The sequence below is a fragment of the Diabrotica virgifera genome, chromosome 4, assembly GCF_917563875.1.
Source record: "Diabrotica virgifera virgifera chromosome 4, PGI_DIABVI_V3a".
In the NCBI taxonomy this organism is placed as follows: Eukaryota; Metazoa; Arthropoda; class Insecta; order Coleoptera; family Chrysomelidae; genus Diabrotica; species Diabrotica virgifera.
The window spans coordinates 240,258,673-240,286,569 of NC_065446.1; the positions used below are offsets into that span (position 1 = coordinate 240,258,673).

A 27,897-nucleotide genomic window follows, 5' to 3' on the forward strand; every position below is an offset into this window, starting at 1 on the left:
AGCGTTCCATAACAATATATTATTGAAAAATCACTTTAACACTTTTCCTCTTTTCTCGATTGAGTATTAGTTTTTGTTGTACAAATAAATTATTACAATCACTGAATACATTAGTGGAGTCAATGAAGGTAGATATGAGTTATTACCTCAGATTTCGTTGAACCTCCATCGATTTTCATAAAAATTGGTGAGTGGTTAAAGGATACCTGAAGGAACAAAGGTGACATAGTGCCAACTTGCGCTTTTTGCATTTTAGGGGTGAAATACACCCCTTTTTTAAAAATTATTTTTTAGATTTTTGAAAGTACAGTCACTGTAAGTTTTCACTTCCTATTTCGTTGAACCTTCATCGATTTTCATGAAAATCGGTAAGTAGTTAGAGGATACCTCAACAAATAAAATTTATGTAGCATCAACTTGCTCTTTTGCCTTTTAGGAGTGCAATACACCCCTACTTTTTAAATTGTAAAAAATGCAGATTTCCGCATTATGGCGCAAGTAATCTCGTTTAATTAAGAAAAATAGATATTTTTTTTATATTTATGTGCATGAATTACATTTTTTTTTAATTTTCAAACCTTATAGCAACCAAAAATCCGAAAATTAACAAGTCGAAAATCACGAAAACCTTATTCTTCTATATTTCAAGTGTAGTCACTGAATGTTTTCACCCACGATTTCTTTGAACTTTCATAGATTTTCATGAAAATTGTTGAGTAGTTAGAGGATACCTCAAAAAACAAAAGTAATATGGCACCAAGTTGCGCTTTCTGCATTTTAGGGGTGAAATCCACCTTTTTTTTAATGATAAAAATGCAGATTTCAGCATTCTGGCTCAAGCAATCTCGTTTAATTAAGTAAAATAATTATTTTTTTACATTTATGTGCATGATTTATAATTTTTATTAATTTTTCAAACCTTATAGCAACCAAAAATCAGAAAATTAGCAAATTGACAATCACGAAAAAGAATTATTCTTTTATATTTCCAAAAAGGCAGTCACTGAAGGTTTTCACCCCTGATTTCGTTGAACCTCCATCAATTTTCATGAAAATTGGTAAGTAGTTAGAGCATACCTCAAGAAACAAAAGTGACGTGGTACCAACTTGCGCTTTTATCCTGGGGGTGGATGTTACCCCTTCTCATGGGTGAACACTATTTTATTAAAAATAACCCCATAATTAGATAGAGGAGTAAATTCTAAGCGAACTTTATTTTATCAAGTTTATAAATTTTTTATTTAAATAATGTTTCATAACTTAATAAAATATTATTGGTACAGTAAAACCTGTCAATAACGGCCACTAAAAATACAAAACAATTGGCCGTTATAGAAATGTGGCCACTAATGCTAGGTTTCCTTTTCCACAAATACATAAAATATAATTGAAAATTTATTTATTTTAGTAATTAAAGCAAATCTAATTAAATATAATTCTACAAACAAACGGAACATACCTTTCATTAGATATCGCAAATCACTTTGGCTGATTTTGTCTGCATATATATTATGTTTGAGGAATCCCTTTTTTTGTGAGACTGGATATAGGACATTTCTCAAGTATGAATTCACATTCATGGTATATCGTTGCTATACAGGGATAATAATCTGTGCAATGTTATGGTACAGGCTACGTTAAATATGAAGTAAATGTGGAAGATATACACTGGTTATTCATTTCAATTTAATTTGATTGTTTTTTAATCGTTTACAATATTTAAAATAATTAAAGATATAAAGTTAGGAATTTCAAAAATAAATTCAGTTCTCACTGGCAGGGTGGGAAATAATAAAGTGCCATACAATAGCATTTCATTACAATGCTCATTACAGGCATTACAGGCTGCTCCGTTTGAGAAAACTCATACTCTCAAACTTTGAGAAAACACTCATTCAGTTTCGACCAACCCTGTATTACCTAAAATTAAACGTTTTGCTAGATTAATAATTTTTAACAATAATAGACTATATTAAAAAGCACTTGAACATAAATTGATTTTCTGATGTCAAATCACTACAATTATACAGGGGGTGAATATTACTATGAAATTTGAAAAAAAAACGTAATTATCTTTTAAACTACTTCGTATAACATCACAAAACCTGATATTTTAAGAAATAAAACATAGAGGAGCATCCAAAAATGTAAAAATATACAGGCTGTTCCATTAAACAAAAGATAATTTTGTTTCACCCTGTCAATATGGGTGGCCCTGTATATTTGGAAATGTATTTAAATTCTGATATTATCTATACCCCAATCTTACCTAAATAAACTTTTTTCATATCTCCTACAACAAACGACTAATTGGACTTCCCACAACCTGTATACATACAAAATCTCCGCTATAAAATTTTTTCAAAGAAAATGTTATTGGTTTTTTTTTAAATAACTCCGTTAATTTTTAAAATATGAGAATTATCCAAAAACCATTACAAAGCTAAGTAAAAGGTCTATAACACTGTATTAAACATAATTTTGTAAATCGTTTATTTTTTTTTAAATACAAGGTGAAAGGGCCCCGGTTACATGGTTCTCGCAGTAAAATTTACGTTTAAATGTTTCTATCTCGGTTATTTTTTATCGTAAAAAAATATTAAAAAAAGAAAAAGCTTAAATAAAGTTTGAACTAAAATTTTGTTCTGTACCATTTTTTAAGTATATCGAGTATTTTTGGAGTTATTATCAAAAGAAAATGAAATTCACTAAAATTTGAAAAATTCTAATTTTTTTAATCGTACTTTTTTTTTCAAAAATATGCATTCTAAACCGGTTAAAATTGTTGAAGTTATTACTTATGTTAAAATAAATAAAGTTTTAAATGGGTTACTATAAATTTTAATTTTTGTGGAAATGACGTAGGTTTCATTTTCCATTCTTCCCTAAAAAATCTGAAAGGGTCCTCTTATTTCCATCATAACTTGCTTAATTTTGATGCTATCGACTTCTTATATAGCTTTTTGATAGTTACCTTTAAGTACTTTATTAAAATGTTTAGTATCTCTATTTAACAAAGTGCATCGTTTTCCTGTTATTTAAGCTTGAATACTAAGATTTGAGTACTCGCGGAAAAAAATATACATTCAATTGCATATAACTCACTTCGTATATGTAATAAAGGATTTTTCGAATAAGGAGCTTATTTATTTTTATATTATCTTCGATTTTGGTAACAACAACTTTTTTGAAGAAACTTATGGTTTTTGAGTTATTTATGAAAAACTCCTTTAAAACATGGATTTTTTTCAGGAAAAATCAAAACTTTTGATCTTTAATAACTCAAAAACTATTGATTTATTGGAATAACTTTATATAACAAATTTTACTTATAATTTGTCCCTCTATCGATTAGTGGTATTATATTTAATAAAATAATTTCCACCCCCGAGAAGGGGTGGCATCCACCCCCAGGGTAAAAGCGCAAGTTGGCACCATGTCACCTTTGTTTCTTGAGGTATCCTCTACATACGTACCAATTTTCATGAAAATCGATGGAGGTTCAACGAAATCGGAGGTGAAAGCCTTCATTGACTCCACTACATAGTTAGTGAAAAAATTATCACATTTATTATTAACTGAATTAATAATTTGCAATTATAAAAATAACAGTTATCCAAGAACATTCAAAAGCCATCTCTTTAAATTAATGATGACATTTTCAAGTAGAATGACATTCTAGTAATGTTTACATATCCATACCAGTGTGAATTTTACTACACGTAATTTGCCGTGTAAAGACAGAAAAAGTAGGGATATATGTAAAATATTTGCGAATTATGTACCCATAGCCTTAACGCACACGCTGCCCGGCAAATAATGAAAAAACTAAAAGTGCGAATTTTGTGATGAAATTTGGTATGTAGGATTAGAATAATATTTGGAACAACTTGTTCAAATATCTATCTTTTTCCGATATCTGTAATGCAAAGAAAAATATCGGCAATTTACCGTGTTTTTGGATTCGCAGTAGGCCGCTTTTAGAATTAAAAAAATTCAGTTGAGTATCTTAAAAAATGTGAACCTTCAACCTGAATGGACTGCAAAACTTCAAATCTGTATTTATTTTGATATGCATATCTACTTACAGAGATAAGATTGTTAACAAATAAACGACACAAACTTTGGTAATACACTTTTACAATTAGACTAACTATTTTTAAAATGATATGATATTATCAAATTGTGAATTATGATGATATTATAAAATGTAAATAAAAAATGGTCAAAAAAATGGGGCCTTAAATTATATTTTTTTGGCAGATTTTTTTTGCTAGTGCAAATTTGTCTAGATATTTTACAGTTAGGTATAGCCTCCCCTATTGTAAAAATCACGAGCCGCCATTGAAAATTAGTATAATTGAATAGGTAAGTTCAATATCTTTCAAACGAGTTATCACTTGCCGTAAGGTCCAATTTGAAATTATCAGTAGTAGGTCTGGATCCCGCGTATGAAAAAAAAGTTGATTAATAGCAAGCTGAAAATTTGTTAATAGCTTAAGGGTGTCTAGTCGAATAAACTTTGATATGTGTGAACACTGGAACAGGGGTAGTTTTAATTGTGGAACAGGTTAAAAATTTGGAACGGTCACAGCACGAAAACGGCACATTTATTTTGTCCGACAGAACAGACTTAAACTCTTCGAACAGAGATTAAACTCTCATGCAAAAATCAGACTGCTATTTATCACCAAATGGGCGTTTTAATGAGTGGAACATGTAGAATATGTCAAATGACAGGAATTATGACAGGTAATAAATAGCAGTCTGATTTTTTCATGAGAGTTTAATCTCTGTTCGGAGAGTTTAAGTCTGTTCTGTCGGACAAAATAAATGTGCCGTTTTCGTGCTGTGACCGTTCCAAATTTTTAACCTGTTCCACAATTAAAACTACCCCTGTTTCAGTGTTCCCATATATCAAAGTTTATTCGACTAGACACCCTTAAGCTATTAACAAATTTTCAGCTTGCTATTAATCAACTTTTTTTTCATACGCGGGATCCAGACCTATAGTAATTGCACAAGAGCTCTAAAATTATTGAATTTTTCCCGAGTGACACTTTGACAGTTTTAATTTCACGAGCCGAAGGCGAGTGAAATTATGTCAAAGTGTCACGAGAGCAAAAATTCTATATTAATTTTAGAGATCGAGTGCAATTTGCTGCGATTATTTCATGAACAAAACTGTTCAAAACCAAAATTTTATTGTAATTTATTTATGTAAGTACAAATTAGTACAATTAAACAAACAGTTGTTATAAATATTAATTTGGCGGTTGAAAGTCATCACTTTTATAATTTTTAAAACATTAATTGTCATTAATGTCACTGAATGCATTTTTTCGTAGCAACGAAGGGCATCTGACGTAATATACTTGACGACGGGAAATTATCAAACATTATCGATTTAATTTAGATTTCCGTAGCTTTCTATTGGTCAGAATATCCTATGAATGAAATAATCGGTCACAATGACATGTACAACGTTATCTACTAGGTATTACATCACCTGTTATGATTACTTGAGTTGAGAGACAGTACGTCCGTTTATTTCCTCCCTCCAAATTTTACTATTATAGGTACAATCGTTCAAAAGATACGAGGGGGGATGGGGAATTCTGACTAGCACTGTATTTATGAACATATCTACAATTTTTCTATTTAAATGTATATTACAATCAAAGTATCATACCTTTCAATAGCTCCCGGTGAATTAAGATGAACAAACCCAGCCAAACTAGAATGGTAAACATACTCTTCGTATGTGTTTTTAAAAGGCATATTCTCGATATTTTCATGCTTAATCTTGTGTTTCATGATGTTTGCAATGAACTTGACAAACGATTGAAAATCGAAACAGGTGTAGAAAATCGGGGAACGGGAAGTAGGAGGAGTTTGGGAGAATGTTTACCTGTGTAATGATCAAGTTGTAATAGGCCAGGTCAACGATGTAAGTTGGATTTTTTTATTATAAGTTGAATATTCCAAGATTTAACAAAATAATAATAGCTGATATAAAAGATATTATAAAAATAGAGTTACTAGAGGCTTAGCTACCGCCGCATCAACCGTGCCAATTAAACGGGGCCCCCAAGATGCAGGGGTCCCCGACATCTTGAAACTAAAATTCAATTTATAAAAATTAAAAAGAATATTCCACAATATTTCCGTATTAAGTCTTATGGTAAATAAGGTAATGCAGTTAAGAAAACAATTGCCTCTTAAATTTTAAAAAGCTCCATTTATGGCGATTATTTGGATTCAACTCAAGACTTGTCAAGAACTGACTAATTTTCTATAGTTTTTCGATACGTGTCAATAGCAGAAAACAATGAGTGTGTAACCAAAGAAATAAAAATATTTTTTCGGGTCTTTTTGGGGTTCATATCAGTAGCTGATTGCAGTACAGAAGAAAAGCTGAAAACTCTTATTTTGAATAATGTGACAAAATATAGAATTGTGTAAATTTTCTAAATAAAAACAAACGTTATGTATGTATATATGCGTCCATAAAGTAAAGCATAAATTCATTATTTCGTAAACCGGCGACTTTAAGGAAAAATTCCGAAGCAGGTCGATTTTTATTTTTAAATTACAATTTTTTGGCATATATATCATACTAGTGACGTCATCCATCTGGGCTTGATAACGTAATCGATAATTTTTTTAAATGAGAATAGGGGTCATATGATAGCTCATTTGAAAGGGTATTTAATTCTCTATTTACTAATACAAACAATAACATAATTATTTATACAGGGTGTTCAAAAAGATTTTTTTTAAATAAATTAATTGAGACAAAAAGAAGAATGTATGTAACTTATTTAATTCAAAATTCGTTTTACTTTTGTCAGAAAACGGGAATACATGTTTATTTGACAAATAATAAATATTGATTTTTGCTTAAATTCAATGTTAGAGCTGCCACCCACCTGCCTCTTGGAAGTTTAACATTACGCTTAAGCGAAAATCAATGTTTATTTTTTAAATAAAACATTTTTGTTTTCTGGCACCAATAAAATATATTTACAATTAAACAAATTACATACATTCATCTTTTTGTACCAATTAATTTAATTTAAAAAAACATTTTTTGGACACCCTGTATAAATAATTATATTAATGTTTATATTATTGAATAGAGAATTACATACCCTTTTAAATGAGCTATTACGTGACCCCTATTCTCATTTAATAAAATCATCGATTACGTCATCATGCCCAGATGGATGACGTCACTAGTATGATATGTATGCCAAAAAATCGTAATTTAAAAATAAAAATCGACCTGTTTCGGGATTTCTCCTTAAAGTCTCCGGTTTACGAAATAATGAATTTATGCGTTACTTTATGGACGCACTGTATAAAATATGTAAAATAACTTTCAAGAAAGTATGCCCTACTAGATGGTGTTCAACGTACGATGCTTTATCGGCTATAAAAAAATATTTATTTGAAATAAACACTTTGTATGAATTAAATTTAATTTAATTCATACAAATTCATTTAATAAAAAATAAGAACGTGATAAGTGTAAAAATATAATTAGTGTTTTGGAAAATTTCGATTTTATAGTGCTTATTGTCTTTTTTTCATCATTGTTTCAAAATTCAACCTTGTTTCTAAAGATCTACAGCATGAAAACAATGCTTTACAGAAAGCTGGTATTTTACTAATATAGGTCATTTTTGAAAATTTTTCTACGTATCATCCACAGTAGAATCAGAGATAAGTGTTCGACGCGTCATACGGCCCATTATTTTTGTCCGACATAATTGTTTTCGCTGTTTATATGATAAAAAACATCGATTAAAATAAAATGACCAATGTGGTTATACATTTTTTTCTTGCATAAAGTTGACAACTTCGTGACAGCTTGACAGACAATCGCCCCACTACCATAATGCGCCAAGCTCCAAATTTGTCCGACTCCACCCAAATAACAAGTACAAAAAGTTTTGACGCTGTGGTCGTAAATAATAATTTTATATGTGGGCCCCAGGACTATTAGTTCAGTTAAAAATTTCTTAAATCTCTAAAGATCCGCAACAATTCTTACATTATCTTTCTCTATCCTGTGCGGCTATCAGTAAGGATTGAGTACCGAGACTCGTCCATTCTCTGATGTTTTTCAACCATAAACATCTCCTATCTGGACATCTGCTTTCTTCAATTTTCCCTCCATCAACAACCCTAAGTATTTTCATGAGTTTTCTAAACTCCCACATCTTGAAGGCACATTTTCTTATAGCACCAAAGTTCATTGTCCATGTCTTTGCTATAATTACATAACAGACTAGAATATTAGTCCATCGAAAAGTTACATAGTGAGACAAATATGCCGTCTGAGATTTAACCATGCATTGATTTCAATCCATTGTATCCTACATGAAACACATTTAAAGGACAATCCATATTGTCAATGCGGAGAAATAGGAGATGCTGAACACATGATTAGTTGCCCCTTTAAACATATTTTATATATTAACACAAACTAATAATACAGAATTAATGCACTTGTTTATAGAACACATTAAAAATATAAAAATTAAATTGTAAATTAATTAACGTTAAGATATGGTAGGGGAGCAAAGTATGCTAAATGTGCAGTAACTCGAGCGATGTGGGGACCTATTGGGTTGTGATTATTAGGTTCTAAAACCAAAAAAAGTTAAGTAAAATTTTCCATTTTAGTGGGGACTTTCCATTTTTAATTTAATTTTCCATTTCCAACAATATCGTTTTTTTAGATTATAGCGCCATCTATCCATAATTTGAAAAAATGTCTCGAATAAAAGTTACTTATTTTTACGTAAGCAATCTTAATCTACAATAAAAAATGGGGGCTGCCATTTAATATTTTAAATTAACCCTCCACCCCACCTCCGTGGGGGGTCGTATTTGGTTCCATTCGATAGATTTTTCAAAAATATTGAATAAGTGTATTTTTCAGTTTTTCGATCTGATGTTCATTTCGCGAAATATAACGGGATTCGTATTTAAAGTATTAAATTTACCCCCCACCCCTCTCCGTAGAAAGTCGTGTTTGGTATCATTCGATATAATTTTGAAAAATATTGAGTACGTATTTTTTAGTTTTTCGATCTGTCATTCATTTCGCGAAATATTCGCTTTTTTCTTGTGAAACTTGGGGACTCCCCCATTTCCTTACTCAAATTGTCAGATTTTTGAAATATACACTGTTTTTATGTACTTAACTTACCTTATCTTAATCTGACGATTTCGAGTTTTTCTAAGGATAGATTTTTTTTCGGCTCCCCTTAACGAACTCCCCTGCATTAAGAGCCAATATATGGTAAAGGTACATTTTCAAGGTACAAGTTTCTCCCCATGTGATTTTCTGACGCGTTCGAGTAACTGCAAAAATCCCCGCTTGGGCTTGCTCCCTTACCAATAGGAATTAAAATGTATATATACTATAAACGCACAACTATGATTTTTCCTAATGTAGTCGCTTTACTAAACAGTGGTCAATCCTTAAATAAATTAAGTAGCATAAATAAGTAGGATATGAAATAATATGTATTAAGTATAGGATAATTATATTCTAAAATAAATGAGCAAAATTGGTGTAGGTACCGGCGAATGAGCCTTAAAGTGCCCGTAGTGCCCGTAAAGTAAAAAAAAGTTACATTTAGGATGCATTTTTTCGAGGACGCAGTTTTATTTTTTTGATGTGTAGGGGGTTTAGTATACGCTTAAGGTCAAGTTTGCCGTGGCCACTATCTTGGAAAAAGAAGTGCAAAGGGTTTTTGCACTGCATCTCGTAGACTAGCAACCCTACAGAAAATATTATACGACATTTTATAGCAAATTAAAATGTCTACAACTTTATTTATGTTACTTTTTATCGTAAAATGGAAAATAAAAAAGTTATAAACTAATAAATTATTTTTTTTTAATAATTAATAAACGTTTTTGGTATATTCTGGTTTCTGATTAGATTTATTAATTTATAGTCTAAGATTCAGATCATCATAAATATAGATGAAGATAACAGTTCCTTAGAACGAAGAACTAGAACAGGATTCTAGTTATAAATTAGAATTTTTATTACACTGAATCCACAGAAATACATACAGGACTAATAAATTTGAATAAAAACAGTTGTTTGCCTTGTAGGTTGAAATGTGTCCTTATAAAAACAAAATATTAATGATAACGTCAGTAATTGGGGGAAAATATTGACAGTTAGAGCATAATTATTGAATTATTGAATTATCTCGTCTATTATTAGTTTTACAACAAATATCTATTCATACAAAAATGAAGAGAATTAAATTTTATGCAATTTTGATTTCTTTCATTTTTTTGATAAAATCAATATTTAAGGTAGTACGTATGCGGTAAATTGCAATTGTTTTTGTTCAATATTTCCCCCATTTTCAACTTTTCGACAAAAAGTGTAAGAAATGAAATTGTTGCAGTTACGATTTACTACAATTTTTCGAGAGAACTAGTGGCGGGTCTACGAGGAGAGGGAATGGGGAAATTCCCCCAACAGGGTCCAAAATTAAAAAAAAATTATTGAAAATAAAAATATATTAGCTGACATGAAACTTAAAATATCGACAGACAAATTCAACCACTAAAACCCGCTAGTTAATAAATATAAGTGAACTTAATGCATATAATGTCTTTTTATGTCTTTTATATATTTAGTTTGGTTGATGTTTCATTGGAAGTTTCAAAAATTGTATAAAATATAATTCTCTTTATTTTTGTTTATGTACAATTATGTCGTAAAGTTAATAATAAATGAGACAATTCAATAATTATGCTTCCCCTCCGCTTCCATTATTTTCCCTCTTAACTCGGAGAATATTGATAGTATAAAAAAATTGTGCCAAAGAAATTGTAGGAAATTGCATTTTCAACAATTTTCTTTCACACCATTTAGGTTGAAAAGTTGAATATGGCGGAGATATTAAGCAACAACAGTTCTCATTTAAAATCAACATGGCGGCTAATGCAACCGCGGAATTTAGTCGAGATTTTAAATTTACACTACTATTGATCTCTGCTAAAGGATAGAATTATAAAATTTGGGGCAGCTCGGAAACAAAATTCCATTCAATAATTATGCTTCCCCCACCACTTTTTACTATTTTCCCATGTAACTCGGAAAATATCCACCGCATGAAAAAAATTGTTAAAAAGAAATTGTAGGAAATTTTATTTTGAACAATTTTAGTTGAAAATGGCGTAAATATTGAACAAATACAATTGCTATAAAATCAATCCGGTCTTACGCTCGCGCCATTACCGCATACCATCCATCCATCCATCCAATGGCACTACAGCCCAAATCGAGCCTTGGCCTCCTTCAATAAGCTTCTCCAATCATTTCGATTTACCGCTGTTCTTTTCCATGAACGCGTTCCCAGAAAGTTCCTGGCATCCTCATCGACTTCGTCTTCCCATCTCTTTTTAGGTCTTCCAACAGGTCTTCTTCCCTGCATTCTTGCATTAAGCAATTTTCTGGGGATTCTACTCTCATGCATGCGGACCACGTGCCCTGCCCACCGTAATCTCTGCAGTTTAGTGTGTTGTGCTAGAGTTGGTTCGCTATATTGCTCGTATATTTCTCTATTATACCTAATTCGCCAGTTGTTATTTTCACTTATTGGGCCCAGTATCCTACGTAATACTTTTCTTTCAAACACATCTAATGCATTGGCAGATTTTTGTGTTACCACCCATGTTTCGCAGCCATAACTTACTATGGGCCTGATTATTGTTTTATATACCCGGAGTTTTGTTTTCCGGTGTACGTCTCGCGATTTGAATATGTGGCCCATCGCAAAATAGGCTTTATTTGCCAGCACAAGCCTTCTATTTATTTCCGGTTCTTCTTCATTCCTTGCAACCAGATCCATTCCTAGGTACGTGAATCTATTCACATGTTCTATATCGTCAATAAAGTGTTGTTGCGCCGGTCTATTTGATCTGGTTTGTATGAGTAGTTTTGTTTTATTTGTGTTTATTGCTAGCCCTACTGCTTCTGCACTCTGTTTCAACTCAACGTAGGTTTCTTCCGCTGCATTCATTGTTCTGCTCATTATGTTTATATCATCCGCGTATGCTGCTAATTGGGTAGATTTGTTTGTAAGTATGTTATTTCCGCTTACCGTCAACCGTCTAATTACATATTCAAGAACAAGATTAAAAAGCGTTGGAGCCAGTCCGTCGCCTTGTTTCAGTCCTTGCGTTATCGTAAACGCATCAGTGATTTGTCCTTGAATACATACTTGTGCTTCTGTTTCTGTCATTGTCATTTGCACTAGTCGTATTAATTTTGATGGTATGCCAAATTCTTCCAATATATTAGGTAGAATTCTTCTATCTATTGAATCATAGGCTTGTTTAAAATCTACAAAGAGATTGTAAACGTCCATGTCATATTCCCATGCTTTGGCTAGTATTTGTTTAACTGTAAATAGTTGGTCAATGGTAGATCTATTTTGCCTAAACCCTGCTTGATATTCCCCGATGATTTTTTCCGTGAGAGGTTGAAGTCTTCGATTAAGGATGTTTGTGAATATTTTGTATCCCGAACAAAGTAAAGAGATGCCTCTATAATTCTGACACAACAGTTTGTCTCCTTTTTTATGAATAGGGCAGATTATACTTTTCTTCCATTGTTGGGGGATTTTTTCTTCTATCCATATCTCTCGTATTAGCTGATACATCTGTTGTGTCAAATTCCTTCCTCCTTGCTTGAGTAGTTCTGCCGGTATTTTATCTATTCCCGGTGCTTTATGGCTTTTTTGTATGTGGATTGCCGTTTGGACCTCCTCTAGCGTTGGGGGTCTAGTTAATTCATTTTCTTCTCCATCTTCCCCCAGCTCTTGTTGTTGTACCTCCTGCCGTGCCTGCTGCTGCCTCTGTTGTTGTAATGGTGGTTGTGCCCCTTTGTTTAATACTTCCTTAAAATATGTCATCCAGGTTATCTTAATTTCGTCCATATCGCTAATGATTTCACCCTTCTTATTTTTGCAGAGGCTAGTCTTCGGTTTGTATCCCTGTCTTAAATGTTTAATAAGTTGGTATGCACTACGTGTTTCCGCATACGCCATTACCGCATACGTACTACCTTAAATATTAATTTTAGCAAAAAAATTAAAGAGATCAAAATTGTGTAGAATTTAATTCTCTTCATTTTTATATAGGTACATATTTGTTGTAAAACTAATAATAAACGAGATAATTCAATAATTCAATAATTATGCTCCAACTCTCACTATTTTCCCCTCATAACTCGGAAAATATCGACCGCACGAAAAAACTTATAATTAATAAAATTATAGAAAACGCATTCTAAACAATTTCAGTTTCTACACTTTTTGTCAAAAAATTGAAAATGGCGGATATATTGAGCAAAAACGGTTCTCATTTAAAATCAAGATGGCGGCTAACGCAACGGTGGAATTCAGTCGAGATTTTAAATTTATACTAATATTGACCCTCCCTAAAGATTAGAAAAATAAAATTTGGGGCAGCTCCTAATGCAAGGTTAGGCCTGTTATTCGTCTAACCCGACTGGACTACTACAAGAGTTGGGATTGGGTGCCAAAGACATAAGAATTATCGCTAATCTGTATTTTAACCAGACAGCAACAATACGTCTTCAAAATTTCAACGAAACCGAAGATTTGTCAATTAAAAAAGGAGTAAGACAAGGTTGTATACCGTCTCCAATGTTGTTCAGTTTATATGTCGAAAAAGCCTCCACAGAAGCAGTGGTAGACTCTAATAAGCGTATTAAGTTAGCATATTTATTATTAACATCAGGTATGGCGATGACACAGCGATACAGCCCGGGAGGTAGTGTCAAATTTAACCGGAGCATTTTAGCATGACTGTTTTCTTTTTATTTAGTTAGGTGTTCCAAAGCTTATTAACAAATGATGTGTCAGCTGTCCCAAAACCGGGGATTTTAGGCAAGAGAAGGTAAAATATGAAACTTGATGGAAAAACGCTACAACTAATATGTCCAATATTTATTTCCGTGACTTACGTCTATAATAGCTAAGAATACCTAGCTATTGGCTTTCACCCAGACGACTCGGGTTCAATTCCTGCCCCTGAAAATATTTTTTGTTTTTAAAATTGACATTTTGATTTGAAAAATAATTATTTTTTGATAATACCACGTTTTTATTATTTATACGACACAATATAAAAAAGTCTGTACGTCTTTTATAAAATCGTAAACTTTGCATTCGATCATAATATATTCAGTTGACGCATTTTTCTTACAATCTAAAATTCATAAATTAATGATTTATACTTTTTAATCCTTGCCAAACTACATAGTTCAAGCATATTTTTTATTATTAACTAGCTGACCCGGCAAACTTCGTACCGCCTTAAAACTAAATAATAATGTTTAAAAGTTAAATACCTAAAAATTACCAGAAAGCCATAAAATACTCAAAAATATTGCGTATACTTTTTTTTTCTAATAAACAATATTGTTTTTGTGGTGTCTGCTTAAATAATGATTACTTAGATTGGTCGTATTAACTCAGAAACCTTCCCGGGTTCATGTACAACAACTTTGCTTGAGGTCATCATATGATCAAATGCATAGTTTACGATTCGATAAGGGGCATACAGACAAACATTCATTTTTATATATTATAGAGAACAAGGAAATATTTAGATTAATAAGGGGTTGGTGATAGAAAAGTGAAAAATTAGGGTCCAAAAAAATAACGTCGGGGGGAGGGGGCAACCCCCTTTTTTACTTAGATTGGGCGTACTAACTAAGGAAGCTTTAGGGGATTATGTACAACAACTTTGTTTATTAAGGAGGTCAATCATAATAATATTATAATATTATCATATTATGATCAAATGCATAGTTTACGATTCTATAAGAGACTTTTTTATATTGTGTCGTATAAATAATAAAAACGTGGTATTACCAAAAAATAATTATTTTTCAAATCAAAATGTCAATTTTAAAAACAAAAAAAGAATGTGTGTGTACTTTGTACGCACGTAAGAAGTTATACTTCTATTATATGATTTAAACGAAATTAATATACTTTTTATTTATATTTTATTTAAATATTAAACTAATTTATACTTACTACTTCTCAAACATTTTTATTAAAACAGTGCCAAAAATTAAAATAATAAAAGAATAAAACACACACAAACACATTAAAAATGCCACAAATGATTTCTGAACATTAACTGTCGGAAAATTTTTTAACTAAATACGTATTTTCTGAAAATAAAATTATATAATAAATATACTTACAATCATAAAATGTATAAAAAAATAAAAAAATTAAAGTTTTTATTGGGATTCGAACCAGCTATTAGCGCGGTTGGTATATTGGGGTTCATTCGCCTTAAACGCTTCGCCACGGAGGCAATGTGTCATTATGTGCGAAGATCGACTAACTAAACGGATTAAGCTTTTGACATTTTTGAATTAAATTAAATTATTTTGATTTTGAATTGAAATGATTTAGAATTGAAAAAATACAACCAAACATAGAGTAAGAAAACAATATATTAGGTGAACATTGGTAGAAATTTTGATGGTAATCAAATTATGTAAATAAAAGTATTACATACTATGTATTTTGGTAGGTTCAAATAGGTAAGTACCTATGATACATTTACAATTATTACGTACCTGTTGCTTTTAAAAACTATTTAAATGTCACTACAATTATAAACTTTTTGTTTCTGTCCTCACAACAATAAAACTAATATATTATACATTTGTTTACCTTCATATTGAACAATTATTTATTATTGACAGATCATTTCAACACCCAATCAGAGCCCGTATAATGACTAATACCATACTGTCGGTGTGCGCATGCGCGCAGATCAATATAAATTCACCCTCAATCCCAATCGCGCCTAAAGAAGTATAACTTCAAAAAGATTTTCAGGGCCAGGAATTGAACCTGAGTCGTCTGCGTGAAAGCCAGTAGCTAGGTATTCTTGGCTATTATACACGTAAGTCACGGAGATAAATATTTGACATATAAGTTGTAGTGTTTTTCCATCAAGTTTCACAGTTTACCTTTTCTTGCCTAAAATCCCCGGTTTTGGGCCAGCTGACACATCATTTGTTAATAAGCTTTGGAACACCTAACTAAATAAAAAGAAAACAGCCATGCTAAAATGCTCCGGTCAAATTTGACACTACCTCCCGGGCTAATAGTGGCATCTAACATCGAAGATCTTCAATGCCTTTTAAATGATCTAACTCTTGCAAATGAAGCTCGGGTTTGAAAATAAATATGAAGAAGGCAAAAACAATTATTATAAGTAGAAATAATTACCTCAACGCAAAGATTGTGCCTCTGGAGAACAAATCGAACAAGTCAGACCATTGAAGGACTTGGGTTGTCTGCTGAACGAGGGTTGGGACCCTGAGAATGAAATAGAGAGCAGAGTAGAACAAGCCACAAATGCTTTTTTGAGACTTCGCAAATTTCTGCCTGATCGCAAGTTGAATTTCAACCTCCGATACAAGATGCTAAAGTGTTACGTTTGGCCTGTGCTATTGTACGGAAGGGAAGCATGGACGTTAAAGGCCAGTTCCATTAGCAAACTTGAAGTGTTCGAAATGTGGTCCCTGCGTCGAATGTTTAAAATATCATGGACGGACAGAAATGAGGAAGTACTAAGAAGAGAGGTCTTAAAGGATAGGGAACTTTTTAATTATGTTAAAAGTAAGAACACTGTGAAGATACACTTTTCCGCAACTGATACTCGACGGAAAGATAGAGGGTAAGAGGGGTCTGGAACGTAAAAAGATGTCATGGCTGCGCAATATTCGCCCATTGACAGGAATCCACAGCTTTGCAATTCTGCTAAAATAGTTATTTTCCTAACTAGTGCGGAAAGTGATACTTTCACGCACGAGACTGCCGTTGACCCGAAGGACGCGATAGCGGAGTTCGGGCAAGTCGAGTCGAGTGCGGGGAAGACACTTTACGCATGAGTTAGGAACAAAATTTTTTCTAGGGCCGTACGTTTGGAAAAAAGCCACAAAAAACAGAGTTATATCAATTTTTATTTTGGAGTGAAAATACACAAATTAATTCTTTGACAAGGTTGTCAAAACCAAACTTTCAATATAATTGGTTACCATAACGACGATATTGGTTTCCATGATGACGATTCAAAACCATTGTTATGGTCTACTGATTTGACTTTTTGAATATTATGTCAAAATAATTCTATTTCAACGAATTATCAGTAGTAATTGCACAAGAGCTCTGAAATTATTGAATTTTTCCCGAGTGACACTTTGACAGTGTTAATTTCATGAGCCGAAGGCGAGTGAAATTATGTCTAAAGTGTCACGAGGGCAAAAATTCTATATTAATTTTAGAGATCGAGTGCAATTTGTTGCAATTATTTCATGAATAGAACTCTTCAAAACCAAAATTTTATTGTAATTTATTTATGTAAGTACAAATTAGTACAATTAAACAAACAGTTGTTATAAATATTAATTTGACGGTTGAAAGTCATCACTTTTATAATTTTTAAAACATTAATTGTCATTAATGTCACTGAATGTATTTTTTCGTAGCAACGAAGGGCATCTGACGTAATATACTTGACGACGGGAAATTATCAAAAATTATCGGGTATAATATCACAAGAGAGAATAAATTGAAAATAATGCGACAGTTTTTCGAAAATTTGTTGTCTGGCAATAGACACGAGAGCCCGCAGGGCTCGAGTGGCTATTGCCCAATAACAACAAATTTGAGTAAAAATGAAGCATTATTTCCTTATTTATTCTTACTATCGTGTGATATTCGTAAGATTATTTTTTAATACGTATATTATGGATATTTTCTTAAATGTGACAATTGTCAAAACTAGGAAATTGGTTGCCATTAAACAGAAACAATCTACTTAAAAAAATTCTATCGGTAATTTTCTACAGTAGATAATTCTCAGTATAATTTTAATCTGATTGGACAGAATTAAACACGTGATCAAATATCTTACTATACAATTGGAAGTTAAAATCATAAAAAAATAATCGATTTAATTTAGATTTATGTAGCTTTCTATTGTTCAGAATCTCCTATGAATGAAATAATCGCGTTAATTTCATTAAAATATAAACAAAATAAGATAAATTTAAAATAAATTAGTAAATAGTATCTAACTATCAGTTTATTGCACGTATTATAATATATTATAATGCCATATTACAAGGTATTTTACTTTCCCGCACGCCGTGCGGAAAAGTGCAACTTTCGAAACGAAATGCGTGCGGGAAAGTGGCGGTTTTAGCACGGCCGTAGAAAAACAGAATTATTTAATCCTGAATTTTAAGTAGTACCTTCGAATACCTTGGAGTGGCAATACGCAAAACCGAAGAAACCTTATTTTTCAAATAAAAGATTACTTAAAAGCAAAACTTTGAGTAAGAAAAAATAATTACAAAATTGAAAATGTCAGGCAGTTAGATTATTTGGGAGTAACAATAACGAATAAAGGCAAAGAGGAAAAAGAAATAGAAAAGAGACTACTAAAAGGGAGCAGAACATTGGGATCATTAAAAAAACTTTTGGAGTCAATAAATGCTTGTGGGTCTTGGACAATGAATATGTAACAAAGATGAAATGAAAATCGAGATCTGGGAAATGAACCTATTGTGAGGAATTTTCGCTGGCGTTAGGACAACATACGGAAACTTGCTAAGAAGAACAAATAAAAAAAGTAAGGGATATAATATACGGAAAATGTCTAATTTTGCAAAGAGTCAAAGGACAGAGAGTCAGGTTGCTATTATCACTCGGATGCAAGAGAGACGTAGTCATAATCGTTAATATTTTGTAGAGTTTAATACTTAATACCTAGGCTTACCATACGTCCCGGTTTGAGACCCTTGTCCCGGACGGTTTGCATTAGCGTCCCGGTCAAACTTGAACAACACCGACACCCCGGCATTTGATCAAGGACCATATAAAGTGCTTGAAACACAAGGCCAGCAGAAGTACCATTGCAAGTTCATATACGATAATATCGTTTTTCAAAAATGCCTAACCCGCAGAAAATAGTAGCTGCTAAAGAAGCTTCTTTTGCATTCCCTACAGCAATGCACGATGTAAGTTTTATAACATCTGATTACTCCTTAAAATTATTATCGAAGCTGTGTGAGCCCAAATTCGGGTCTGCGGTACCACTACCAAGTGCGAAGCGGTCGTCACGGGACTGATCGCACCGATGCGCGATGGCAAGAGATGAACTACTACACAACGAGCTAAAAGAAACCCGTGTTGAGCTGCCCCCCCCCCACTTGCAAAAATTAAAAAACAAATAGCCCTGATTTATGAGCTATTTATGAGCTCTCATATTCCGCAAACTAAAAATTTTGAGCTCGTTTCACTGAGCAGGAATTTAATACCCTAGTGGGGGGGGCTGAGTCAGCCCCCCCCACTACTTAAAAATAGGAATATTGAATCGGTTTTTGCGGCAGAATTACGAGCTATTTATGAGCTCTTGAAATTATATACTTTCGCTTTTTGAGCTCATCCCCTTCACCCCCAAACAACCCTTTAATTGATTTAACTTAAGAGAAAGATGCTGAGAAAACTTAAAATATATCGTATTGCGGATATAATTCATATAGCTTATATACTCTAAGAATAAACTATTAAATCAAGAGCATTTCGATTATTGAGCTACAACCCCTTCGCAAGAAAACCACCCTATCTTCCCGGCTTAAGAGAAAGTTGTACTTAAAATGCATTAAACTAATTATTTGGCGACTACATATCATTTAATAATTTATAACCTTCCAAATTACGCGCATTTAGATCAGTAAATTGCAATTTATTTTGTATAGTGCAGTCACTGAAGGTAAAAATCAACGATTACCTTCAATTTCGGTGAACCTTCATCGATTTTCACGAAAATTGGTCAGTAGTTAGAGGATACGTCAAGAAACAAAGGTGACATGGTACCACCTTGCGCCTTTACCCTGAGGGTGGATACCGCCCCTTCTCGGGGGTGAAAATTATTTTATAAAAAATAAATGCACAAATCAATAAAAGAACAAATTAAAAGCAAAATTCATTATATAAAGTTAATAAAATAAGTCATTACTTTTTAAGTTATTAAAGATCAAAGATTTTAATTATTTGTGAAAAAAATGCATGTTTTGGAGAGGTTTTTTGTAAATCACTGAAAAACTTTAAGTTTTTACAAAAAAGTTAATAGTAGTTTAATTCGTATAGCTTCTATTCTAAGAATAAACTCTTAAATCACGCGTCTTTCTATTATAGAGCTACAACCCCTTCGCAAGAAAACGACCCCATATTCCCGGCTTAAGAGAGAGTTGTTCTTAAAATAATTTAAATAAATTATTTGGCGACTACATATCGTTTAATAATTTATGAGCTTGCAAAATATACGCATCTCAATTATTGAATTGCCATTTTCTTTCTATAGTGCAGTCACTGAAGGTAAAAATCAACTATTACCTTCGATTTCGGTAAATCGGCCATTTATTTTCACGAATTGACAATAACAACTTAGGGTTTTAGCCTGGGGTATATGTCACCCCTTCTCGGGAGTGAAAATTACTTTATTAAAAATAACCCCACAAATCGAGAGAGGGATAAATTGTAAGCAAAATTTGTTATATAATGTGATTAAAATAAATCAATACTTTTTAGTTATTAAAGATCAAATATTTTAATTTTTGGAAAGAAAATGCAAAAACTGTAAGTTTTTACAAAAAAGTTTTCATCACTAAAATTGAAGCTAATAAAAAATATAATAAATTGCTTACTTGAAAAACCCTTTAATGTTAATTTAAAGTAAGTTATTGGTAATTAAATGTATATTTTTTTCCGCGACTGTTCAAATCTAAGGGTTCAAGCTTAAATAACGGGAAAGAGATGCATTTTATAACACTTAGGTACTAAATTCTTGTCAAAGTACTTAGAAATACCTATGAAAAATAAGATCCAGAAAAAGTTGATAGTATCAAAATCCGCTCACCAATTTTCGTGAAAATGAATGGAGATTTACCGAAATCGAAGGTCATAGTTGATTTTTACCTTCAGTGACTGCACTATAGAAAGAAAATGGCAATTCAATAATTGAGATGCGTATATTTTGCGAGCTCATAAATTATTAAACAATATATAGTCGACAAATAATTAATTTAAATTATTTTAAGTACAACCCTCTCTTAAGCCGGGAATATGGGATGGTTTTCTTGCGAGGGGGTTGTAGTTCAATAATCGAAAGGCGCGTGATTTTAGAGTTTATTTTTAGAATATAAGCTATACGAATTAAACTACTATTAACTTTTTTGTAAAAACTTACAGTTTTTTAGTGATTTACAAAAAACCTCTTCAAAACATACATTTTTTTCACAAATAATTAAAATCTTTGATCTTTAATAACTTAAAAAGTATTTACTTATTTTATTAACTTTATATAATAAATTTTGCTTTTAATTTGTTCTTTTATTGTTTTGTGCAGTTATTTTTTATAAAATAATTTTCACCCCCGAGAAGGGGCGGTATCCACCCTCAGGGTAAAGGCGCAAGGTGGTACCATGTCTCCTTTGTTTCTTGACGTATCCTCTAACCACTGACCAATTTTCGTGAAAATCGATGAAGGTTCACCGAAATTGAAGGTAATCGTTTATTTTTACCTTCAGTGACTGCACTATACAAAATAAATTGCAATTTACTGATCTAAATGCGCGTAATTTGGAAGGTTATAAATTATTAAATGATATGTAGTCGCCAAATAATTAGTTTAACGCATTTTAAGTACAACTTTCTCTTAAGCCGGGAAGATAGGGTGGTTTTCTGGCGAAGGGGTTGTAGCTCAATAATCGAAATGCTCTTGATTTAATAGTTTATTCTTAGAGTATATAAGCTGTAGGAATTATATTCGCAATACGATATATTTTAAGTTTTCTCAGCATCTTTCTCTTAAGTTAAATCAATTAACGGGTTGTTTGGGGGTGAAGGGGATGAGCTCAAAAATCGAAACTATATAATTTCAAGAGGTCATAAATAGCTCGTAATTCTGCCGCAAAAACCGATTCAATATTCCTATTTTTAAGTAGTGGGGGGGGCTGACTTACTAGGTTAGGGTATTAAATATTAAATACTAGGGTATTAAATTCCTGCTCAGTGGAACGAGCTCAAAATTTTTAGTTTGCGGAATATGAGAGCTCATAAATAGCTCATAAATCAGGGCTATTTGTTTTTTAATTTTTGCAAGTGGGGGGGGCCAGCTCAACACGGGTCTAAAAGAATGCAATTTTTGAGGATTTCAACAGATATATACTCAGTGACATTAGTTAGAAGTGTTACACCCAGAAGGCATTATTTATTGCACTTAATTTTTTGGCAGCACAATGACTATATTTAAAGCATGCTATGATAACCATATCAATGTTTTATATTTTATAGTTTTTGTAAAAATGAAGTTTTATCTTTAAATTTTTTTCTGAAAAAACCAATTTATTAAGACCGGTTGGTACAGAAATTTTTAGTTTTTATTCCTCAGTCTAATTGTATTCAGTGCAAGAATCAAGAATATGCCTCGAGTTTGAAGACACCAAAATTACCACCATTTTAGTGATTTTGACAGGGGCAGAATTATTGCCTATAGAGACATGGGTTTGTCGTAACGCGGAATTGGTTGTCGTGTTAATTATACGGCAATGACAGTTATGTGAGTGTGTTGTGTGTGGACAAACGAAGGTAGAGGAACACGAACAAGACCAACTGGTCAAACGGGGCGTACCACAGGGCGTCAAGATAGGCGCTTTAGACTCCTGGCTCTGCTAGACCGTTTTGCTACTACGCGTCAAATTGCTGACCAGTGGTTTGGAGTAGAAGGTAGACTTGTTACTATACGTACCCTATACCGTAACATTCGAGCCTTTGCACTGGTTTCATTCAGCCCACAACGAGTGCTTTCTTTGACTGCGGACCACTGTCGTCAACGTTTGAATTGGTGCAGAGAACGGCAGCATTTGGTGGTAGAATGGCATAATGCAGCATTCAGCGATGCATCGCGAATTTGTTTAGGTATCCATGATGGTCATAAGATGATAAGACGCCGCCGTGAAGAGCGACGAGATATCGGGTTTGCTGTTGAGAGGCATCTACACAGGACAGTTGGAGTATTGGTTTGGTGGCTTATTGCCTATGGTAGCCGATCACCACTTTGTTTATTCGAGGTAATATGACAGATGCGCGTTATGTTGATGACATCTTACAAACCACTGTACTGCCTTATGTAGACGGCCATCGAAATGCCCTTTTTCAGGAAGACAACGCGCATCCCCATATATTGCTCGTCGAACTATGAACTTTCTCCAAGAAGCTGGCGTTAATTTTTTGCCGTGGCTACCCCGTTCACTGGGTTTAAATCCTATCGAACATGCGTGGGATATGATGGTGAGGAAACTGTCCACTTTGCACCATCCTCCACAGACTGTGGCACAGTTATTCCATGAAATTCAAGTTGCTTGGAACGAGGTGCCACAAGCAGACATCGATCATCTAATTTTGTCAATGCCTAGACGTGTACAGGAGTGTATTCAGCGAGGGGGTCGCCAAACACATTATTAATTTTTTTTAGATTACATGTCAATAAAAAGTCTTGCCAATGTTATCGTTTCATTCTTGATGAAAATGTACCATGTTGCCAAAAAAATTAAGTTCCAGAAATGATTCCTTCTGGGAGTAACACTTCTAATGTCACTGAGTATATCAAACAGACATGATGTTAAATTGGCACTGATAGTTATTAGGTACTTTGTATCAGAGAGAGGAGAGAGAGGTATATCTGTAATTACTGGATTTTGGATCTGTCTGCAGAGAAACGTCTGAAATCTTGGCAAAATAACACGAAATTGAAAACAATGTGGCTGCTTGCTTTGCTGATAAGAAGTGCCAACAACGTATATTCCAGGCTAAAAGAAGGTCTCGACGGTAACATAAAATGCATTGGTTGCAGCGCATACATCGTTCACAATACAATTTAACATTAGTATGGTATAGTTAGACCCAAACCCAGACATCCAAAGTGAAAGTTCTCCTCCAACACCAAATTGTTCTATATGGTCCACATAATGTTCAGAAAAAAGTCACACCATTTTGAGCGTCGGGTTTGTGGGGGAGAGGGGGGAGAAATCTGCAAAATCCTAGCTTTTTAAGTTTTTCGTCAATATATCTAAAACTAAGCGGTTTAGCATGAACAACCCTCTACACAAAATTGTTCTACATTAAATTTGAAATAAAAAAGGCCCTATGCATAACCCTTCTAAAATGAACGGTTCCAAAGTTACGGAGGTAGTATAGTAAAATTGGTCCAAAAAAAGGCCTAACCCAGACATCCAAAGTAAAAGTTTTCCTTCAAAACCAAATTGTTCTATATGGTCCACATATTGTTCAGTAAAAAGTTACACCATTTTGAGCGTCCGGTTTGGGGGGGAGATGGGGGAGAAGTCGGTAAATTAGTAGTTTTTTTACGTTTTTCGTCAATATTTCTAAAACTATGCTGTAGCGTAAGGAATGTTCTATAGAAAAATATTCTGCATAAAATTTAAAACAAAAAAGGTTCTATACATAATTGTTATAAAATCAACGGTTCCAGAGTTGCGGACGGTGAAAATTGGAGGTTTTCGATACTTTTTATATTTACCGATTTCTCTCCCCCCTTTACCCCCCAAACCCGACGCGCAAAATGGTGTGACTTTTTTCTGAACATTATGTGGACCATATAGAACAATTTGGTGTCGGAGGATAACTTTCACTTTGGATGTCTGGGTTTTTGGTATAGTTATATCATAAATATTGCCCAAAAAATATAAAATGTATCGAAAACCTCGACTTTTCACCCTCCGTAACTCTGGAACCGTTGATTTTATAACAATTATATATACAACATTTTTTGTTTTAAATTTCATGTAGAACATTTTTGTATATAACATTGTTTACGCTAAAGCATAGTTTTAGAAATATTGACGAAAAACCTAAAAAAACTACTAATTTACCGGCTTCTCTCCCATCTCCCTCCTAAACCGGACGCTCAAAATGGTGTAACTTTTTACTGAACAATATGTGGACCATATAGAACATTTTGGTGTTGGAGCAAATCTTTTACTTTGGATGTTTGGGTTAGGCCTTTTTTTGGACCAGTTATACTATACTACCTCCGTAACTTTGGAACCATTCATTTTAGAAAGATTATGCATAGGGCCTTTTTTATTTCAAATTTAATGTAGAACAATTTTGTATACAGGGTTGCTCATGCTAAACCGCATAGTATTAGAAATTTTGGCGACGAATTTACCGATTTCTCCCCCTCTCCCCCCCAAACCCGACGCTCAAAATGGTGTGACTTTTTTCTGGACATTGTTTGGATCATATAGAACAATTTGGTGTTGAAGGATAACTTTCACTTTGGATGTCTGGGTTATGCCATCTTTTGGATTAACTATACTATACTACATGTCCTGTCGAAATAGAGGCTGTCGTTGTAAAAATATACAAAAATATTTTTGTAAATATATCGTACGCGTTCCAAAGTTAGTTTTGTGAGACAGCTGACATTGAGTACAAAAAATTAGTGAAACAAGGAAATACAAAATTTCCGGCATTATTACCAGCGGTGGAAAGGATCCTGCAGCTGCACGAAGGCCTGAAATCTTACTTTCTTGCTCAAGTAAACTGCCATCTCGTATTGCAACAGTTCTTCACAACAGAAATTTGAGCACTTTACTTTTGGTTTGGGCTCGGACAGTTAATTGTATTCAACAAAACCATTTAGTCTATGGAGAAGACTAGCTCAACTGCGACAGATGTAGGTATGGAGTTGCCAAAGTTAAAAACTCATCTTCAAAACAGGGAAAAACAAATTTCTTCATGTCTTCATGAGTGTTCTTAGTTCTTCATAAATGTCGGAAACTTCATGAGTGAGGCTGACGCTTTTTATGACCGCTGCATTTCGTATTTAGAATTGTAGAAAGAGAGCTTCGACAGGGCCGAAAATTTTGAGTGGATATGCTTAAAAAATGAGCTTAACTGGAATGTAATCGAAAAAGCAGCAGAAAATATAAACAAAATGTAAAACCTCAATCGAAATCCCAAATAATGATTGATGAGCTATTTGATGAGGTGTTATTAGCAAAAGGCTACTTCCAAAATTCTAATGAAGCTAGTTATTCCGAGAAATGGCGCCAGCTCTGTACCCATTTTTACAAGCAGCATTGAGTTGAGGTGAGAAATTAAAAAAAACATTGTAGAGTTTGCTATGTGTCATAGCCACCTTTACTTAACAAGCCATGAAGTTGAAATTTGGCAACATTTATTGGTAGACCGATTAATTCTGACAGTTCTCATTTGTTTTTAAATAATTTTCACTGTATTTACAGAGAAACTGAAATATTTTACAATATTTGCTCCAAATTATAAAGAACATTTAAAGGTATGTTATTAAGATGATTTTAGTTCAATATAATATATTTTTATATAAACTTGCGTGCATGTAGAAATCCGTCCACTTAAAAATTTTGTCATTTTTAATGTCTTATATTTCCTAAATCTGTTGGCAGATTTAAGTGATTTTTCAATATGTTATAATTCTTTTACAATACCGCTGTAATAATATTGTTGCTAACCAGTTAAATTTTTATGGTGTACCGGGCATTTATAAAATACTGAAATTAAAACCCAACTATAGACTCCGGTTTTCTTAAGATTCTGTTTTTTTTTATTAATTCGCTTATGTTTAACAACTAGATTTGTTCTTTATCAATTCAGGGTGTTTCTAAATAAGTGCGACAAACTTTAAGTGGAAAGGAACAAAATGTAAAATTTTGACGCCTGTATTTTAAATGTAATCATTTTTTTCAAATCCTGAGAAAACTAATAAGTATTTTTGAAAAATTTAAACGCAGAAGGAAAGATTACTTTATTGCCGAGGGCAGAAAGTCCGTTAGAATGAATAAAATGTTTTTTTAATGACATATTTGAAACTAAAATCACATTAAATTTTCTTAATTTTTCACCCCTGTAACTTATTAAAATAAACATAGAAGTTTTCAGACACTTTCGGCCCTCGGTCCTAACGTAATCTTTCATTCTACGTTTAAATTTTTCAAAAATACTTATTAGTTTTCTTAGGATTCGAAAAAAATGAATCCCGTTTATATTCTTGTTATTGCTTTTTTTTGTATAATAAACGTTACTTACAAGGAATTACTTTTAATATTATTTTGTACAAACTTCTAATTAATAATATTTTCTTATTCGACTCAAAAAATACTATAAATTTTACCAGAATTTGTACTTTAAAATCGTAGTTTCGAAAGCGGTAGTCCGATAGTCGGACTACGGACGTCATCAATTGCGACGTTGCCTTTTTCTCTTCATGGCTTGTAAAGTAAAGGTGGCTATGTATGTGTCTTGCCGGTAGCATATTTACAGATGCTTGCGTGTGTAGACACCAGGGTGTTGAAATCAGTTAGGGTTTGGAGAAACGGTAAATTTACAGATGCTAGCGTGTGATGACACCACGGTGTTGAAACCAGTTAGGGTTTGGAAAAACAGTACGTTTACAGACGCTAGCGTGTGTTGACACTAGGGTGTTGAAATCAGTTAGGGTTTGTAAAAACAGTACATTTACAAATACTAACAGATTTGGACACAAGAGTGTTGAAACCAGCTAGCTTTTTTAGTGGTTATACATGCATAGATGCTAACGGCTATTGACTTTGATTTTATATACCTACTGTTGTGGAAAAATATTTAAGTGATTTATACAATCAATATATATAACAACAACAATAATATATTAACACAAAAAACAACATAAAAA

General features: G+C 32.8%; 2 protein-coding genes across 4 annotated transcripts in view; both read right to left on the minus strand.

Moving 5' to 3' along the window:
- Positions 1-5,827, minus strand: part of LOC114327233 (sodium channel protein Nach-like) — a 56,370-nt gene extending 50,543 nt beyond the window's left edge. The window contains exon 1 of the mRNA XM_028275780.2: positions 5,693-5,827. Within this exon, the coding sequence (XP_028131581.1) occupies positions 5,693-5,817 (125 nt within the window). The 5' untranslated portion in view covers positions 5,818-5,827. The remainder of the gene's footprint in view (positions 1-5,692) is intronic.
- The window catches only part of LOC114327208 (scavenger receptor class B member 1), a 633,383-nt gene that overhangs the window by 584,418 nt on the left and 21,068 nt on the right, over positions 1-27,897 (minus strand). The gene's annotated exons all lie outside the window — the stretch shown is intronic.